Raw genomic sequence first — 19051 nt, forward strand, 5'->3', positions numbered from 1 at the left:
TATGTTTAATCAGGTACATCTTCTGTTGAAAATAGTAAAGAACAAAGCAATTTTGACATGAATTCCTATTTCCTTGTCAGCAGTGCGACTAACTTAGGGGAACTTTTAGCACCCTCATTTGATGAGGTTTTCCCGACTGTTTCACCTAACCCTTGCCCAAAGCCACGGGAGCAGAAAAGACACGGCACGCTAGCCTAACGCTAACAAAGCGGGCCCAGTGGGGTTTACAGACGAGTTAGAAGGAATCTTAGACGTCATCTAGTTCACCTTTTCTAAAAGTCTGTTCGAAGGTGGACACCACGGGACTTAAGAACTTCTTGGGCTTCACCCAGGGCTTCCTATCAAGACGGTGCTGTGAGTTAAAGTCTAGTCCGTGAAGCAGGGGAAGCCGCGGTGGAAGCAGGGCATGAGAAAACCTCTGGGACAGTAGACGTGACTGTGCTGACTGTGCTGTGTTCAGGTCAAAACACCAGGCTGTGCATTTGAAACTGGTGCAGCATATCGTATGTCAGCCACAAGTGTCACGGTCACCAGTGACACTACGGGCTGCCAGGGGAGCTGTTGGGGGAGGAACCTCTGCATGCTACTGACTAGCGGAGGCGTGTTTTAGGACAGTCATTTTGGAAAACCACCTGGGAGTCCTTAATTCCACTCCTAGGTATATTTTCCATAGAAATGCACACCAAACGCACCACCAAAGAGCCACCAAAATATTTAGTGAAATGGCCTTCAAGTGGAAAACATCCAGCATAATATTATTCAACATAATGTTGAATAAAATAAGATACAAATGAACACATACTGTATTATTTCATTTATACAAATAGGCAAAACTAATCTTTGCTAGTATAACTCAAAATCACGGTTAACTCCGGAAGGTGCTAATGACTAGGAAAGGACAAGTCATCTTCTGAGCAGCAACTACATTGTTCTGGAGGGTGGCTGATAGAGCTGAGGCACTTTGTAAAATTAAACTGAACTTTATCCTTAAGGCTTGTATACTTTATTATATGTGTGTTATGCTTAAAAAGTTTTCAAACTTACAACTTTTGTTCAACAACAAAAATCTGTAAGCAAAATTCAAAGACAAACCCCAACTCATATAGCCAACAAATTATATGAAGAATGCCTACAAATTAATTTCAAAATGCAGCCCCTTCTCCAATGAAGAAAAAAATAGCAGAGTATGAACAGGCAATTTACCTCAAAATCTCATCATGCCTTAAGGCCCGGTCCCTGGATCACTACTCCATCTATATCCTACCCTTGGTAATTTCATTCAGGTTTGTGATTTTTAAATACCACACATTCACTGAATGACTCCTACACCCAGACCTCTCCCCTGAAACCGAGGTGTGTGTATCCACCTGTCTGCTCCACATTTCCAACTGGATGTCCCACAGGTAGCTCAAACTTAACAAGTCCAAGGTTGCACTAAAATTTTCCATCAAACTTGCTCCTCCTGCAGGTGTCCCCAGTTCAGTAAACGGCAACTCTTTTTTTAGTTCCAAATCTCGTAGTCATTCAAAGCTCCTGTCTTTTTTCATCCAATCTTCAGCAAATCCTATCAGCTCTACCTCCTCGGACTGCCCAGTTTAAACCAGTGCAACACCTTCACTCTGAGCCCTCTCCATCCCTCTTCCCTGCATCCTCTCTCCCTGGTCCTCATCACCACCTCACTCACTTCCCATTAACTTTGCTCACGCATATCTCTGACAGGACGAAGCCGCACGAGGGCAGTAATCTGCTTCTCACGGCACTCCTGTGTCCCTAGAACAGCACCTGGCATTCTGCAGGGATCTGCTTGTTGAATAAGGAACCCAAATGTCCAATAAAGAGAGGAGAAAATGTACAGACTCACTAGTGATCAACAAAATATAAATTAAAAAAAGAGACACTATTTCACACTTAATCAAACATCATCAACATTTAGCAACAATGCGGAGAACAAGTTCTCAGTACCAGAGGTGGTATACATCCACATGAGTATTTTGGAAAGCCATCACGTAACAGTAAGAGCTGCAAGAGGGCAACCCAAGACGCAGCAGCTTAACTTTAGTGTACACACACACACACACACACAGTTATCAAGAACGTTCACGGTGGCATAATTTGTAGAAGTAAAAATTTTGAAACAACTTAAATGTTCATCAGTAGGGGAACAGATGGGTAAAATATGGTGTATTTATATGATGAAAACCATTCATCAGTTAAAAGAATGAGACAAGTTCCTGTTTTAACATGCATGTATCTGGAAAGCAAAATGTGCAGTGTAAAAAGAAAGCTGCAGAGTGTCAATGACAGCACTCTATCATTTACATAAAGGAAAATAAAATCATATACACCAACCATACATATATATGTATGCATGTATATAAATATACAAAGTTAAAAACAAGAACATGGACTCGATACATACCAAATTGAGTTACCTCTAAGAAAAAAGGGAAGAAAACAGAATTGGGGAATAAACATGGGGGATTTCAAATTTGTCTGTGACATTTCTCTTTTCTTTAAAACATGGTAGAAGATGTTAAGATTTGTTCATTTGGAGTAGAGGATATTTGGGTCTTTATTATATCATCCTTTCCACTTTGCTATACTAGAATTTTTCATCAATGAAAAGATAAGTAAAATTGCTAACTTAAGTCTTTAACAATTATAGTACATAGATACAAATCTAAACAGGTAAATCAAAAGAATTTTTATAATATTCCATTTCCACTCACAACTACAGATCTACTCAGTCATTTTATACTGCATAATCTGAGACCACTTACAAATAATTTATATTGGCTCTCAAAAGCAGATTTATACTTAGAGCTAATAAAGAAAAGTCAACAGAAAAAAAATCTATGAAATGTAACAGTTACGTTAATAGTAACATTTATTGTTCAAAATGTTAACACTTAGATTGAATTACCATTTTAGAAAGACTTGTCGGTTCAAGGTCCTTTTCCCATAATAATCAGGAAGGATGGACCTAAAAATCCTGCTAGCTGATAAACTGCCTAAAATTTTCCTTTTTAACAGAGTCACTATTGATGATTTAGAAATTTAAGAACACATCAGCCAAGAGGAAGCAAAGTTATTGTGGAATTTAGGATAAAGAGTAACTTTTTCCTTTTAAAAATTAGTTGAAACTATAATGTTTAATCAAAACCACAAGAAAAGTCAGAAGATTTCTAATAGAAACTAAAAGATTATTTTCTTAATACTATCAAAATACAATGTACCTTAATGTGCTGTTAACTGCTCCCAGTTTGCTAGCTTGCTCACAGTCTTCTAGTTCTTTGGTGTTGTTGGCCACTTTCAAGTACTGAAAGGAAGTTCGTAACAAGTAAGTTTAGTGATAACTATTGTGTTTCTCTATGTCGGGTCCCACTAGCAGAAGAGTCAATTTGTCGATGATGACATACACTAAATAAAGAGACATCCTATTACCAAAATTCCTAACACATCGAAGAAATGCAAATGCAAATGTGTCACAAATTTCCACCTAATAAATAAGGAAAGACATTAAAAATGAAACAACAGCACTGGGATGGTGGTGGTGATGAGAACTGAGAAGGCCCTCTTGGGAAAGTAATTTGACAACATTTATGCAGGTCTGTAGAAAGTAATCCATGAGCCAGTATCCCACGAGTGAATCCACATTCAGAGTAACATTTAAAAACAAAAACAATAAAAAGGTACAGTCACTTTAGAAGGTTATCTGGTACCATCTCTTAATGTTGAGGTAGGCACATCCCAGGGCCCAGCAAACTTACTGCTAAATACAGACGTGGGGAAAGCTTCCGTATGTGCACGGTGCAGCAAGACAGGATGCCAGGGCATCACCGTCTGCAACAGCAAACAACTGAAAACAAGTGAACTGTCCCTCAACAGAGGAATGGCTGTTCGCACAATTACACAAAGATTTATGCATCTGAATATTTTGCAGCTGTTAAAATTAGCAAAATCTACATATATCAGCAGAGACAAAATTTCAAAAGCACAATACTGAGTAAAAATACAAACTGAAAAAAAAGTTTTAACCTGAAGAAATACAAAATATAGTATTGTTTTAAATGTTTAAAAATGTCATATAAAAGATCTGTATGTTACTTGTGGGCACCAGTACAATAAACTATAAAAATCAAGACCATCACAGAGGGACGCACACCAGCCTCGGCAAAGCGGGAGCTGGGGGGGGGGGGAGGGAATACGATGGGGTGGGGGAGGGGAGCCCGGAGGGGAGCCCAGGTGTCCTCAGACTGTCTGTTTACTTACTTTAGCTCTCAAATAAAAATATGTAAAAGAGAATGAGCCACAACAGAAGGGAACGGAGAGAGGGTAGGACGGTCTCTATCACAAACGCACAATCGTGAAAAACTGCAAGCACGCTGTAACTCCAGACACGCGACCGGCAACGTAAACGATGGCGCGCGTAAGGGGAATCTTCACGACAGGAATGTTTTCATGCCGTTTAGAAGCGCCACGCTCAACGCATCTTGGTGGTGATACGCAGTACAACCCTGAACACGGCACGTTCAGACGGCTGCAAACGGCGGACACCGAAGCGGGGCGGCCCACGCCTGCCGGACGCGCGGACGAGGTGGCGGAGGCCGCAGCTCCTCACGGCCCTTCCGCGGGTTCTGAAAGCGGGACTCAGGCGCTTCAAGAGCAGCTGTGCAAGCTAGCCGTGAGGACACCCGCCACCGCACTGCCCGCGCAGGCGAGGGGCGCCGCGTGCTCCGCAAACCGTGCCCGCCCCCAGCGAGCCGCGTCTCGGCGCTCCCGCAGCCCCGCCAGGCGGCGAAGGGCAGGTTCCACCGTGAGAAGCGCACGCGTTTACGGAGGACAAGCGACTCACCTTGTTAGCGCCCCCAGCTTTAATTCCAACCGGAATTTTACTCTTAAAAGAAGAACAACAAAACATTTTTAAATGGCGTTTACATTTTTTGAGATTTCTTCACAGCGTATTAAATGCCACTGCTCTAATTCAAAGGCTGTTTTATTCTATGAGGAGAAAACACACATTCATTAGAATTGTTTTCGTACTACCTCCTGAGGGAAAAGGTAAAGAGCTATCCCAATTTACAGACTTATAAATCATACTACAAAAACTGAAACAGAGGAAGTGTCGAAATCAGCTCTAATGACTCTCAAAGCAGTAATAGTTTATATAACGTTCAGGTTAAAAAAAAACTGACTCAATCACTTTTTCCATACACTTTCTGACCACAAAAACCACTTTTTAAAAATTCAAAATTATTTGAAATCTGTATGCTCAATTTAAATTTCTGCTCTAAGCTGACATTCAAAGTTTGGACAATTCTGGATCAATACTAGAAGGCAAGAGTAAGTTCTCTGGTTCATACGATTAACCTAGGGTTTGCCAATCTAGGTAATCTAGGGTTTACCAATGGAAGATCTGCATGTAGGTCCAAAATGCTCTTCTGTAAAGCCATTAATTAGTTTTGGGCTTTAAAAAAATCAATCAATCATTACAACTGTTTTATCAAACACAGTCTTAAACAAAAATCGTATCTGAAAGCAGGTAATTCCAGATCAACCCTCTGATCAACCCAGGGGACTAATTTCCAACATTTGCATCTATAGGCTAACAATCAATATCAAATCACCTATTTTGTTTGTGTTTCATAGATAAAATTTAACCAACATTCAGAATAAATATTTTCCTGTCAGACTGAATAATGTAAATTATAATCATGAGAGACTTTTTCCCAACCAACAAAAAGGTCCTATAGTTAAAATGTTACCAATATTTTATCATTTCAATAATTTCTACCACCTCTAACAGAGGCAGAAGAGAGAAAACTAAAAAAACTCAAGTCAAACGTAGAAGCTAGTTATCATACCCAGAATGTAAAATATGGAAATAAACACCCATAAAAAGTGCCCTCTGACTACTGTACGTCCTCTAATGAGTAAAATATGCTAAAAATCAAAATATCAGCAGCTTTTCAAAAGGTTTGATGTGAAATGCAATAACCTGACTTAAGCACATCTTAATATAGGCCATCAAGAGATACTGGGGTGGGAACCATAGATGATCCTCATGAATAACAAAAATCACAAAAAAGAATCATGAAAAGGAATGATAAATGTAAAGCTAATAACAAGCAGCAGCAGTCTGCAAACTACAAAACTAAGTGAGCCTCGAAGTTACACTGGACTTCGAATTGCGGAAGGCAGGTTGAGACTGTGTCAAGCCAAGTGTCAATTTTCCCCCAAACATTAGGTTTAAAAAAAAAAAACAACATGAAGGGATAGTTTTTACCTCCAGAAAGAAAGGGAAGAGAATGGGAAGGGAACAGACAGAAACTTTAAAATACACAAAATGTTGTATTTCTTATGTTGGGGATTTGTGTACAATAAATACTTCCATTTATTCTTATTAGAAATTTCAGGCTACAAAGGATAACCCACTGCCGACAACGATGATTTTAACATAAATACAACTTGGGAACATAAACTGTGCAAAGCCAATTAACTCTCCCAACTCAGCAATAAAAAGGAAACTCAATTTTAAAATGGGCAAAGGATCTGAGTAGGCATTTCTCTGGTGAATATATACAAATGGCCAGTAAGCACCTGAAAAGATGCTTTATATTACTGGCCTTCAGGAAAATGCAAATCAAAACCAAAATGAGATGGCATTTGTAAGGATGGCTAAAGCAAAAGACAAGACAGTAGTCAGTGCAGACAAGTATGCAGGGAAACTAGAACCATCATGCATTGCTAGTGGCAATGTAAAATGGTACAGCCACAACGGAAATAGTCTGGCAGTTTTCCAACAGTCAAGGCAACGAAAGACAAATACTGAGGGACTATTCCAGATTAAAAGAAGGCTAAAGAGACATGATGTCCAAACACAAAGTACGACTCTGGATCAGAAACTGTTGTTGCTGCTGCTGTTAGGGTTGTAAAGCACGTTATTAAGTCAGCTGGCAAGGTGTGATTAAGGTCTACAGGGTAGACATTGGTATCATTTAAATGTTAATTTCCTGATTTTGCTCATTATGCTGTGGTTTATAACTCTGCTTTTAAGGAGATACACACTGAAGTATCTCAGGGTAAAAGATCATCACATTGGTAACTTACACCTAAATGGTTCAGAAAATAAAAATATTAGTATATACATATAGAGGGAATAATAAAACAAACTTGATAAACATTAACATTTTGGGAATCTGGATAAAAAGTATATGGGAATTCATGCAATTTTTCTATAGGCCTGAAATTATTTCAAACTATCAAGTTAAAAAACATTTTATTCCTTTAAGAAAATGTAAACAATTTTTAAAAATTTTCCCTTTAGAAAGGATATTGGTTCAGATTTTTTTTCCCGTTTTTAAGGCAAAAAACTAGACTGATTAGATACAAAAAGTAAAATGAAAACAAAGCTTATTACTAATTACTGTTTAAAGAATACAATTAATTATGTTAGATTTCAAAAAACAAAGTTTAAAATGTAGGATTCCTTACGAATAAGTACAGCCCTTGTTTTCTCCGTAAAAAGACGGAGTGAAGATCTAATTTCAAGTCTCAAATTTCCTGACTTTACGCACTCTAATTCCCACTCTAAATTTGAAATTTAAGGTCCAGTTACACTGTCTCTGCCCATGAAACAAGATGCAGGTTCAGTAAAGCCAACTGTGGATCCAGCCCCGAAACAGGCCTCCAGTTTTCCATCCATTTTAGAATGAGACTACACTTCTACATCCAGTCACCAACACCACTGGAGACAAGTGTGTCTTCAAACCCATTTTGGTGGCAACTGCAGATTAAATATTCAATAATCTGGTTCAAAAGGAGAGAGCTAAGAGCGTACGAATTTTATGACAAGTCCAAATGCATTGACATTAGCCTAAAATATAGACTTCATGCTTATCTAGAAGTCCAAAAGAAAGCACTTCATTTCTCTATTTTTAAAATGTATTTTACCTCTGGACAAGGCTCTACGTGACAGTCTTTTATTGAACAATGGCCATCTTCTGCCCAGAAGGGACATGGGCGCTTCAGGTTAACCTGGAGAGAAAGGAGGAGTCAGCCACAGTGGGCGTGCAGCTCGGCACTGCAGTGCTCCGAGCATCACCGCGCACCCCAGCCTGCGGCACAGAGCGCAGGAGTTACAACCACCGAAGCTTCTCAGACACCCAGATAAAACACTAATTTTAAAAAATAAATGACTGCTATCAGCGCTCTGACACTTCAAAAGAGGACTGAAGTCCAAGCCCGCTGGTCACCTGAAGAACCCAGGAAGCATTCCAGGACCACCTGTTCCTTCCAGCCCAGTTGTCCCTCACACACCTGTGCACATAAACAGGTGCCCCGAGCACCCCTCTCCGCCCCAGGCCCTGGGGTGGGGGGGCTCTAGGGGATAGAGAGGCAGGAAGAGCGTTTTCCCCTGCAACTTACAGTGTGCTGGGGGTGACAGAATTATCTATTTGTATGCTTGTTTAATTACAAATTGTGCCACGTGCTACAAGGGAAAGTTCAGAGTCTTGTGACAGAAAGAATGGGGCTGGTGTTGGAGGCCCCTGCGGAGGCAGTGTTTAGGACAGGGGAGAGTGGGCAGCAATGTGTGGGGAAAGGTGACAGGGCCGGGACAATCCCGGGGTCTGAGCAACCGACTTTCAGTGGGGAAGGCAGGGGGCGGCAGAGGAGGGTGGAGTGAGGCAAGACCATGCAGGACATTTTACCACGGTAAAAACTGTATTTTCATATCCTAAACATAACGAGAAGATGGTAATTCAATAGGACTTCCAGATGGACTGCCCAAGCCCAAAATCAAAGTTTTGTTTGTGTTTCCTCCCTTTTCATCCCCTTCAAACAATGTGTTCTTCACTTCTCACCACCTATCCCCTGCCTGGTCCACTGCAGCCCGTCTCCTGCTCCTACCATCTATCCTCTGCACGGCAGCTGTAACTACCTCCTTGAAACATAGTCCAGAGCACACCACCCCCACTCAGAGCCTTCCTGAGGCTTCCCGCCACCTGCAGAGTAAACGGCAAGTCTGCAGTGAGCACCACAGGCCCTGTGTGGCCTGCCCCAGCCCGCTTCTCCAGGCATGGGCCCGTGTGCCGGAGCACAGCACCTGCTGTCTGTCTCCCGCCTGGCCAGCAGCGTCCTCTGCGCCTGCGCCGGTGCCTCCTCCGGATCTTCTGTGGCTCAACCCCTTCACCCCCTCCATCACTGCAGCAGACAGCGTCCTGATCGGACTCCCCAGTGTAGGGCCTGCTATGCACCCCACACAGTTCTATACTCTTTCATAGCATTTATCACTCCCCGAATATTATTTATTTACTTTTTTACTGTCTGCGACCCCCACTGTAAGGGTCGGGATTTTGCCGATTCTTGTTCGTGATTTTATCCCAGTGCCCAGAACATGTACTAGACACCTTAATAAGCACATGAGCGATGAGGACAGCAATACCCACATCACAGACGAAGGGGCCAAACAGATAGTGACTGGCTGAACTCCGACCCTGCAGTGTCAGGAAGGGGAAGTCCTCCTCGGCAAACTGGGTGCGACTAGAGGTTTCCTAGCGAAAGAGGGGTCAGGATGTCTAAGACAGAGAAGCTTAAAACCGCCTGGCACGGGTGGGAACCTCAGGTGCCCTCGAGCTCCTGGCTTGTAAATCCAACTGCCTCCGTGGCATCTCAGGGGATGTGCGTGGGCACCTCAACTTATTAACACACCTCAAACTGCGCTCTTCCCTCTGCTCGCTCCTGCCAGCTCAGTAAACGGCAACTCTGTCATTCAGGTCTTCAGGCCAAAATCCTGGCATCACCTTTGGCTCCTTTTCCTCCCCCTACATACACCACTTCCGGAGATCAGGGCAGTTCCAAATCCAAGTCCCTTTAATGGCCGTTCACAGGCCTCCTGTTGTTCCTCAGATACACGAGGCCCACTGTGGTCTCCAGGCTTGACTCTTGCTGCTCCCTCTGCCTGAAATGTTCTTTCTCCAGATGTCCACATGCTTGCTCTCTCATCCCTTTAGGTCCTTCTCGAGGGCCACCTTCTCAGCTTGTGGTTTTAAGTTCCTACATTTTAGGCTTATTTGTTATGCAGCGACAGGTAACTAATACCCAGTGCAAGGAGGGGACAGAGGGAGACAGTGCACATGCTGCTCGGGTCACCTTCAGGAACAAAGGGCTTTTACCCCAGTCCTGGGAAGGTCGCAGGCAGCCAACCTCAGCTAGAGAGCCACTCTGCCCAGGGTCACACCTCCCCTTCCTACAATGCCCTTCATCCCATGGCAGGTGAAGGGATACAAAAGCCCAGACCTGTCCGTGAAGTGGGGACAGCTCTGGGGGGCCGCCCGAGGCTTCCTTGAGGCTCTCACAGCTTTACTCCTCCCTGTGCCAGCCCTGATGGCCTCCCTCCCCAGAGGCCAGTGCCCAGAGCATCCCCTAATTACCCTCTCTACACTAACCACCGCCTCGGAGCCGGCTTCCCAGGGAATTTCCCTGTGACAACTTGTCTGGCTCCCCAAAAAAACCAACTGGTGTTTTTAGTGGAGTCACATTACTTTTATGTATCAGTCTGGAGGAGAATTAACATCTTTATGCAACAAAAGACATCTATCCATTTGTCCAAGCCTACTTTTGTGTCTTTCAGGAGTGTTCTGAAGCCTTCTTTCAGGTTTTAGATTTCTTGATACATTTATTCCTATACATTTTATCTTTTCTGCTGACGTAAATGGGGATTTCTTTTCCATTATATCTTCGAACTCATCGTTGCTTGTTGTACTTATGAAGATACTGATTTTTTAAATATTAAGTTTAGAGCCTGCTATCTTGATGCTTTTTTTATCGTTTGTTTTCATTATTTTGCGTTTTCTAGCTCTACTTTTGTCATTTATAAATGGAAGTAGTTTTATTTATTCTTTAAAAATTTGTATGACTGGTTGTTTTTTCTTGACTATACTGGCTAATACGGTCCAAAAGTAAAGGAGATAGTAAGTACCCCCATACCATGGTTCCTGACCTAAGGGAGAACTCCTCTATAGAGTGTTTCCCCAGAAGACGCTGCAATGCTGATGTGCTAGGATCGAAACGATCGTGTTAAGGAAGTATCCATCATTCTTACTGTATTATCTTTTTACAAAATCAGGAGCATGTGTTGAATCTGGCTGTAAGTCCTGAAAGCCTCATCCTTGCATTCTTGGAATAAAATCCACTTGGTCATGAAGTATTTTTTCATAATACACTTAAAATGTACATATCATCTCTGATTTCACTTTTACCCTCATGCCTTACATTCAATCCATCAGAAGAGCCTGCTTGTTACCCTTCATATATGACACTAATTTGATCATTTTTCACCTCTTCCACCGACTCTTCTATTCCAAACCCTTAGCATCTTTCATCTGGACTACTGCCATGGGCTCCTGTCCGGATTCTCTATTTCCTGTCTCACACCCTTTCAGTCTGTTTTGTACAAATTCCTCCAGTAGCTTATCACTCTTAAAATCCATCAACCTCTAATTTCTTAAATCCAGCCCCTACCTACCTCTCCAACGCTCTCATCCGCGTCCTTCCAGCTCCCCAGGTCTTTCATGGCTCACTCTTTTACATTAGGTAGCTCTTTGCTCAAATGGCACAGCAGGCAGACCACCTTCTTTAAAATAGGGCAGCCGACCTCTCCCACCTCCATTATTCTGTCTCCTGCTTAGCTTTTTCCCCATAGCACTTACCTTATAATCATAGGAGATTATACTTTATTATTTACTTATTTATTGTTTGTTGCTCTAATCATAGTAAGTTTCATGAGATCAGAGTTTCTGTCTTATTCACTGTTGTATTCACAGCACCTAGAACATACTCTGCTACAAAGTGATCACTCCATAAATACCTGACAAAGGAACGGAACGGACTGTACAAGAGAGAAAATATACACACCAGCCAGAGCAGCCAACTGGCCAGCGGACAGAGGTAGACTGTGGCTTCTACCTGTGTGTCCTTGCTGGCTGAATCTTAGCAAGTGTGTGTGTTTAAAATTAACCTCTTCTCTTAGCTTTCCTTTCCTGCCACCTTTGTATGTAGAATGCACTGCTGGTGGTTAGATTTCCTTTTGGTTTAATTCACAGGTTGACAGAACTAGAAGAGGAGGAGCCACCACCCACACACCCGAGGCTCGGTGCTGGATCCGTGAGCTAGATCACTGCTCTCTACTCCCATTTGGGAGAGAGTGTAAGTGTATTCTGGTTATATACAGAGCAGTTTCATTATGTTGGTGAGAACATTTTTTAATTTGCACGTATAAAGAGGAACTGTACATCAGCTAGCCGAGGGCCACATTGTTATTTCTACCTATCCAACTTTCATTTTTCCTCCTTACGTAACATCCCCTAATTTTCCTGAGAAATAACATGCAAATATACAAATGTTGACAGGATTTGTCTTTCAATCTTTTGGTCAAGGGCTGGAGTGACATGACCTTACTTAGACGAATTAGACCCTTTCTCTCAGAAATCTGACTCCTGTATAATGTAAAAAATTGGGAAAATGGTTAATCTGATCCAAAATTTTGGTGGTATCGTAAAGAGAATGACCATTAGTTCCTGCTCTAATTTCTGTATTTTCTGAAACATGCTTCTTCAGCTTATCTTTCAATTCTGTGAGCTGCTCCACACCTTTTCTTAATAAAACTTGTTTTCTTTGTTAAGGCAACAAAACTGCCCTACCTTAGGACACCTAAACCATTTGTTTCTTCACTTGTAAAATGTGGGCAATACTGGCCTGACAGAATATCTGTGTAAAGATTAAATGAGATATTAATTCATTTACTCAAAACATTTGAGTGTCTACTACTGACCAGACCTGCGGGAATACAGGAACAGAAGATACGGCCCCACAAGGGAGGAGCGGGAGGGTGAGGGCTAGGACACACTGAGCGGAGACATGACAGAGACGTCCCATGAAGGGACGATCTGGGACAGAAGGAGCAGTCCTTCACAGCACTAGACAGAATCATAAGCAAATGGCAGTATTCAACTCTTCTGACCTCTAAAAGCAGCAACTTCATATGGTTAAGCCTAGCAGCAGAAAGCAAGCAGCTACAAGCACAGATAGATTTATACAGATTCAGAGGTGGGAATCAAAAGAAGCGATTCTAACCTTTGTTATTTGTAAGTAAAATGTCTAGAATAATAGTCAATAGTTTGCTTAGGCATAGATTTCTTTTTGAAATAAGTTTATGGAATCTGCATTCCCAAAGGATCTCGTACAGAGGAGAAACATTCGCTTTTTGTATATTCCTGGTGCTGATGGGAAAAGGGGATGAGTTCCCAGTCTTTAGGTCTCTAATTTGTTACCTTTCTGTACAACTTAAGACTGCCAAAATAATGCATTTTTTAACCCTCAAAACTATTTAAAGGACTAAGATAACCTATACAAACTCAGGATAAAAAAGAAAACCATGCTCAATTTTTAAAATACACTAAAAGGGAAAACCAAAGAAATTATAAACCCAGCTGAATACTGGAGCAAGATCACAGACGGGCAAAGCACAAGGGCAGCTTTTACCCCACTGTTCTTTTGCGTTTGCACTGTCGCCGGCGCCGGTTACTCTGCAGAGATCTGGAGTAGATCGCCAGGCTCCGGAACCAAGGCTGCATCTTCCTGTGCACGGCACTCTGCCTCCATCCCTGGGGCTGGTGTGCCGCCCCGCCTGGCGAGCCAGCCAGTGCAAATGCAGTGGGACTCTGCACAGCTGAGGGGACAGCACACGGCACTGCCAGCAGCACACCTCACAGCTGGGCAGGCGTGTCTACGGACAGCACCTAACCTACAGGGGAGGCGGAGGAGAGGGGGCCTGGGCATCTCTACCTCTGTAGCGGGAGGGGTCACTGCCTCAGAACCCGAACTGAGCAATGAGAAATTCCCCAAACACAGAAAGGGGGCTCAGATTCCTAGTGTTCAAAAAGATTAACAGATTTTCACTACTTTTCTTCATACGTTCCAACAATAAAGGATACACACAGGGCGCCGAGAAGACTAGAAATCTGTTTTCAGGAGAGTCATAAAAAGCACACCTGTGGACTGCTAAATAAGAATCTTCAATACACTGGAATCAAATGATGATCATACCTTGTAATAACGGAAATAGTCTCGTTCTTGCAGCTTTTTAATCTTGGGGAAGATTTTGAAGGTGTTGAAGTTGTCAATACTATCAACATCACATAAGCAATCATCCAGGACTCCACTGACCTAGGGGGAAAAATACGTATACATATAATTGAAATGATGTAAATGACTGATGTTCCAACCTTAACAAATCTGTTCCATTATATAAAAAGATAAATTATTGAGGGGTACAGCTCAGTGGCAGTGTGTGTGTTTAGCCTGCACGAGGTCCTGGGTTCAACCCACAGTATCTCCATCTAAAAAAAAAAAAGATAAAATTATTCATTCAAATGAGCTATTATTTGCTGATTGAAATGTAAAGCAGCCACTTTTTACAACGGTCAACTAAATAAAAAGCAACAGAAGGAGTCGATATACCCATTGTGAAGGACTAAACATTCTTGGCTAGAGGTCAAAAAGAAAGATACTGAATGCTCTCTCCTTTGCCTAAACATATATAAAATCCAAATAGTCATGGAAATGCTAGGGCAGTTTCTTCCAAGACTTACCTAGAAAGCACAGGCTGTAATAACACTGCTGTAGTAACTTTCTTTCAGACCGCCATTTGTGGAACACTCGTGTGACAGGCATAATGCTAGCAGCATTACATGTAATAACTCATTTATTCTTTAAATATCCTATGAAGTGGTATTATTATCCTCATTTTACATACAAGGAAATTAAGGCTTTGCAAGGATAAAATAATTTTTCCAAAGTAGAGATGACACTTACTCCCAAGTCTACTGCACTTTAAAATACATGCTCTTGCATGAGGCCCTGGGTTCAATTCCCAGTACCTCCACTAAAAATAAACAAACCTAATTATTTCCCCAACCAAAAAAATTTTTAATATATGCTTTTATCCAATACATTAATTGGAGAAAATGATATTTACAAAGTGAGTTCAGAATCCAAAAACTCCATAAAGCATTCCTCAGCTGAATTTAAAAAAATTTAAAAACTCATGAACATGCTACAAACAGGGGGTCCCCCAACTTCCTCCCCAAGTTTTATGATTTGCTAGAACGGCTCATACAACTCAGGAAAACACCATCCTCACACTGACTGGTTTATTGCAAAGGATACAACTCAGAAACAGCTAAATGGAAGGCAGGCACAGGGCAGGGTCCTGGGAGGCCCAAGTGCAGAGCTTCCACGCCCCTGAGCTGCCCCACAGCGAGTCCACGTGTCCACCATCTGGAAGCTCATCAGATCTCACTGTTTTAAGAGTTTCTGCAGAGCTCAGCCTATGGCACCCCTCTCCCAATCCCAGAGGTCAGCAGGTGGGGCTGGAAGTTCCACACCTCTAAGCACTTGGCCCTCCTGGACCAGGCTCATCCTGAAGCTATCTAGGGGTTCCCACCTAAGGCACCTCACGAGCATAAACTCAGGCGTGACTGAAAGGGGCACTCCGATTACTCAGGGAATTCCAAGGGTTGCCAGGAATAGAGGACAAAGACCAAATATACTTTGTACTACACCACACTGGGTGAGAGAGGAAGCCACTGTAGAGTTTTAAGTGGAGGCTAAAAGGACCACAGAGTACAAGGCGAGGAGGAAGCGTTTATCTTTTATACCGTATGGTCAGGCAAGAGGACCATTCACGTTAGGCAAGAGGACCATTTAGGTAAGTGGACACGGCAGATAAGGTGACACTTCAGCAGAAACCTAAGAAAGTGAGCGAGCCAACCATGTGAATCCATGAGAAGAGTATGCCAGGCAGAGGAAACTGCTGGCACAAGGGCCTCAGTGCAAAGATACACTTGCTGTGTTCCAGAACAACACGAGGTCAGCCGGACTGCTGCATGTGACTAAGGGGCAACGACTGTGGGAAGAGCAGATCCAATGGGGTGAAAATCAGGAATTTGGTTCCTGATACATCAAGTGTGAGGTATCTCTTAACTATTCAGGTAATGAATAGAGACACTGAAAAAGTAGTTGGACATGTGGATCTAGAGCTGAGAATCCTAGTCTGGAGATTTTGAGAGTCAGTTATGTAGACGGTATTTCAGCCAAGAGACTAAATGAGATGACCAAGATAGAGAGAGGAAAGAGACAAGATTTGAACCCTGAGGTTCAAGTGATCAGCGGTCAGGGGCAGAGGAGGATCAAGCAAAGGATACTAAGAAAGACTGCCCTGCAGGAAGACAGGAAGGGTGTCAGAGCCGTAGAGTATCCCAGAAGCCACAAAAAAAAGTAGTTTAAAGGAGAGTGATGAGCTGTGGGAGAAATCTGCCCATAGTTTTTAAACCTTAGCTTCACCAAACTATTGGCTTTAGCAACAAGGAAGACATTAGTGACCTTGACAAGAACAGTTTCAGAGGAGTGGTCAGGGCAAAAAGCAGGCTGGAATGGGCTGAATGACCAGAACAGGGAAGAGAAAGATACTTCTCTTGAGGAGTTTTTCTATACAGGGGAACAAAAAAAAGGAGCAGAGTCAGAAGAGATGAGTGAGTCAAGAGAGGACTTTAAAATAGTAGAATTAACAGCACGTTTTATGATGACAGTAACAGTCCATCAGAAAAGGAAAATTGATGATCCAAGAGAGAAAGGGAAGTTTTGCTCGAGCCCTAACAAGCAGAGGGACTGGCCTTTGCTAAGAGTACAGACAGTTCGTACACAGGTATGCAGCCCAAGCCAAAATACATGCGGCAACGACTAGCAGGTGGACAGACAGGATTACTCTAACTTGGTCAAGTATGAAGCTAAGCGTGAGCATGGAGAAGAGGTGCTAGAGGATTAAGTAGAAAGAAAAGGACATAAAGCGGTTGTCTAATTCAATAATCATTTTTTCCTGCTGGGTATAATCAGCTATGTAGTCCATGCATTGAGTTGTTAATTTCATTTCTAGAACTCCTATTTCATGACGCTTTAATCATTTGGTCACTCTTTAAAAGCTCTTGTTCTATTTCATATTTCTGAGTATCTTTTTATTTAAATACATTAAACATAGTAATTTTAAATTATGCCTTATGTTTTCAAAATCTAAAGTCTGGACAGGTCTGTTTCTGTAGTCTACACTTCTAATACCTCATTCACGGTGCCTTGTGGGGTTCGCGATTTTTTTGTGTGTGTGTGTGACTGTTAGCTTATTCTGCTTGGCACTTTATCTTCAAGAATTCTATAGGGCCTGGGTTGAAAACAAATTCCTACAGCGGGGATGGGTATTTGCTTTTACCAGTAAACTAGGAGCGTACCAACCTGAGGCTGCTATAAATTAAATTTTCCCCTCGAAGCTCTTCCCAGCACAGGAGGCATGAATTTGGCCTGTATAAGGGCTGGCTCGTGGTTACAAATTCTCAAGGCAGTTTTCCTCCCCTTCCCTAGCAAGTTTCTTTACTTTACCCTTACTTGTGGTGGGTTTCATTTCTCCTCACACTGAACACGTAGCCCTTTGCAGTTCCGCTTTTACTGTGGGGCCTTTCATTGTCCCCTCTTTGGGCAGACAAAGGCTTTATGTCCTCTCTCCTCCACTCCACATGGTTGTTAAAGCAGAAGCTCAAGGTCCCCAGGGTCTGGGGGAAATCCTCAGGGTAACGGGACTGAAGCAGCACCGTCTGAGTCTCAAGGTTCTGGCTCTCCATCTTGAGGGGGCTTTATGCATTCTATGATTTAATGCCATCTCAGAAATGCATTCAGAAAGACTTAAAAAATATATGTCACTGGAATTACTTCTCTACAGGAAGTTTGTTAGAGCACTTGTGCGTGGTGTTTTTAGTTCCTAGTGTTTTGCCGTACTACAAAGCACATTTGCATATCATTGATAAAACAGGGTGTGAGATGTACAAATGCCTATCATTTTATGTGCTTGCAAATGACTTTATGCTTTAAATGTAAAAAGATAATATTCAATATACTCATCTCCTTAAATGATTTCTTGTCAATAAAAGTATGACCTCTTTCATTCTTTACTGTTTTTTCTTCCAATTTAGTATACGAAAGAGAAGTGAAAAACTGGCTTAGTTCCACTTTTTTATTTTCCTGGGTTTCCTTCTGCTTTATTTCTGTACCACACAGAAGCAAGCACACTGAGCTGCACTGTATAGAACAGAAAGAGGCCTACTGGTCTCCAGTTAAATCTTGCTCACTTACGAAACAAGTGTGAAACTAATCATGTAACTCTTTGAAAGTCAGTTGCCTCAAAAGCCCCACAGATGCGTCAAATAAAATGATAATTTATATCTAAACGTTACAAATTACAGTAAGATCTAAAATGTGATCAAACACTATGATTAGAAAGTACCACTGGAAACAAAAACCGAATGTATTCATTTTTGAGGACAGTTTGGCACAATGCTACTTTGAATATGCCAAATCTTTAACTGCTGAACTATATATATGTTCATTTGGACATAAATTTAAGTTACACATATTCATTTGGATATAATAAAATTTAAAGTACAAAGGCAATTATAAGACATTAGTATACATAATTAGTGATAAGAGCCTAAAGTGAAGCTTCTATACTGGTGATATAGTATACAATTGATACTTGCTACATAATTAAAAAATGAGGAAAAAAGGAGAAAACTCTCATTTTAGAAAAACATCTAAATGTAAATTCTACTCAAAAAGAAACAGCCCATTAATAACTAGAAAGTAATTTTGCCAAAGACAATTTGGAAAATATACTTTTCATAAGTCTGGTAGATATGCCCAGATTGCCACTGTTCCTGTGTTTTCAAGTGGGGTTAAAGACAGTTAAAGGGATAACTGCGTTTGTTACTTGCAAGGCTGTTTTACAGTGCTGATACTCCTGGACCACATCCACTGTATCAGAACATCCGGTAATGGGGCCAAAGAATCTGCATTTTTAACACGCTCCCAAAAAACCAAAACCAAAAGTTTCTCCCTTTTATCGAATCATTCACTTAAAAAACATTTTAACAGGGACAGAAATTTAAGATTC

At 41.8% G+C, this 19051-nt stretch overlaps 1 protein-coding gene across 1 annotated transcript in view; it reads right to left on the reverse strand.

Moving 5' to 3' along the window:
* Positions 1–19051, reverse strand: part of ERO1B (endoplasmic reticulum oxidoreductase 1 beta) — a 42143-nt gene that overhangs the window by 21873 nt on the left and 1219 nt on the right. The window contains exons 2-5 of the mRNA XM_072971023.1: positions 14107–14226; positions 7954–8037; positions 4856–4897; positions 3237–3319 (exon numbers count right to left, since the gene is read on the reverse strand). Coding sequence (XP_072827124.1) covers positions 3237–3319; positions 4856–4897; positions 7954–8037; positions 14107–14226 — 329 coding nt within the window. The remainder of the gene's footprint in view (positions 1–3236; positions 3320–4855; positions 4898–7953; positions 8038–14106; positions 14227–19051) is intronic.

This window comes from Vicugna pacos, chromosome 11, assembly GCF_048564905.1.
Source record: "Vicugna pacos chromosome 11, VicPac4, whole genome shotgun sequence".
NCBI classification, from domain to species: domain Eukaryota; kingdom Metazoa; phylum Chordata; class Mammalia; order Artiodactyla; family Camelidae; genus Vicugna; species Vicugna pacos.